This window comes from Macaca fascicularis, chromosome 19 (assembly GCF_037993035.2).
Source record: "Macaca fascicularis isolate 582-1 chromosome 19, T2T-MFA8v1.1".
NCBI lineage: Eukaryota > Metazoa > Chordata > Mammalia > Primates > Cercopithecidae > Macaca > Macaca fascicularis.
Genome location: NC_088393.1, coordinates 41,898,946 through 41,899,901, shown reverse-complemented (window position 1 = coordinate 41,899,901; position 956 = coordinate 41,898,946). Strand labels below are relative to the sequence as shown.

General features: G+C 40.0%; 1 protein-coding gene across 1 annotated transcript; it reads left to right on the top strand.

Moving 5' to 3' along the window:
- Nucleotides 1–207: 207 nt before the first annotated feature.
- Nucleotides 208–737, top strand: LOC102140868 (large ribosomal subunit protein uL24). Its single transcript, XM_045379768.3, is given in 2 exon segments — nucleotides 208–273; nucleotides 275–737. Coding segments are annotated over 2 exon segments (432 nt in total). The 5' UTR covers nucleotides 208–250; the 3' UTR covers nucleotides 684–737.
- The last annotated feature ends 219 nt before the right edge of the window (nucleotides 738–956 follow it).

Here is a 956-nt window from a genome sequence, read left to right as displayed (position 1 = left end):
CTTAAACAAATTCACAAGAAAAAAACAACCCCATCAAAGTGGGTGAAGGATATGAACAGACACTTCTCAAAAGAAGATATTTATGCAGCCAACAAACATATGAAAAAAAGCTCATCACACTGGTCATCAGAGAAATGCAAATCAAAACCACAATGAGATACCATTTCATGCCATTTAGAATGACGATCATTAAAAAGTCAGGAAATAGCTTTTCCCTTTTGTGGCCATCACCGAAGTGGGAGCGGCCAAAATGAAGTTTAATCCCTTTGTGACTTCGAAGCAAGAATCGCAAAAGCCTTTTCAATGCACCTTCCCACATTCGCAGGAAGATTATGTCTTCCCCTCTTTCCAAAGAGCTGAGACAGAAGTACAACGTGCGATCCATGCCCATCCGAAAGGATGATGAAGTTCAGGTTGTACGAGGACACTATAAAGGTCAGCAAGTTGGCAAAGTAGTCCAGGTTTACAGGAAGAAGTATGTTATCTACATTGAACGGGTGCAGCGGGAAAAGGCTAATGGCACAACGGTCCACGTAGGCATTCACCCCAGCAAGGTGGTTATCACTAGGCTAAAACTGGACAAAGACCGCAAAAAGATCCTTGAACGGAAAGCCAAATCTCGCCAAGTAGGAAAGGAAAAGGGCAAATACAAGGAAGAAACAATTGAGAAGATGCAGGAATAAAGTAATCTTATATAAAAGCTTTGATTAAAACTTGAAGCAAAGAAAAAAAAAAAAGTCAGGAAATAATAGATGCTGGAGAGGATATGGAGAAATAGGAACGCTTTTACATTGTTGGTGGGAGTGTAAATTAGTTCAACCATTATGAAAGAGTGTGGCGATTCCTCAAGGATCTAGAACCAGAAATACCATTTGACCCAGCAATCCCATTACTGGGTATATACCCAACGGATTATAAATCATGCTACTATAAAGACAAATGCACACGTATGTTTA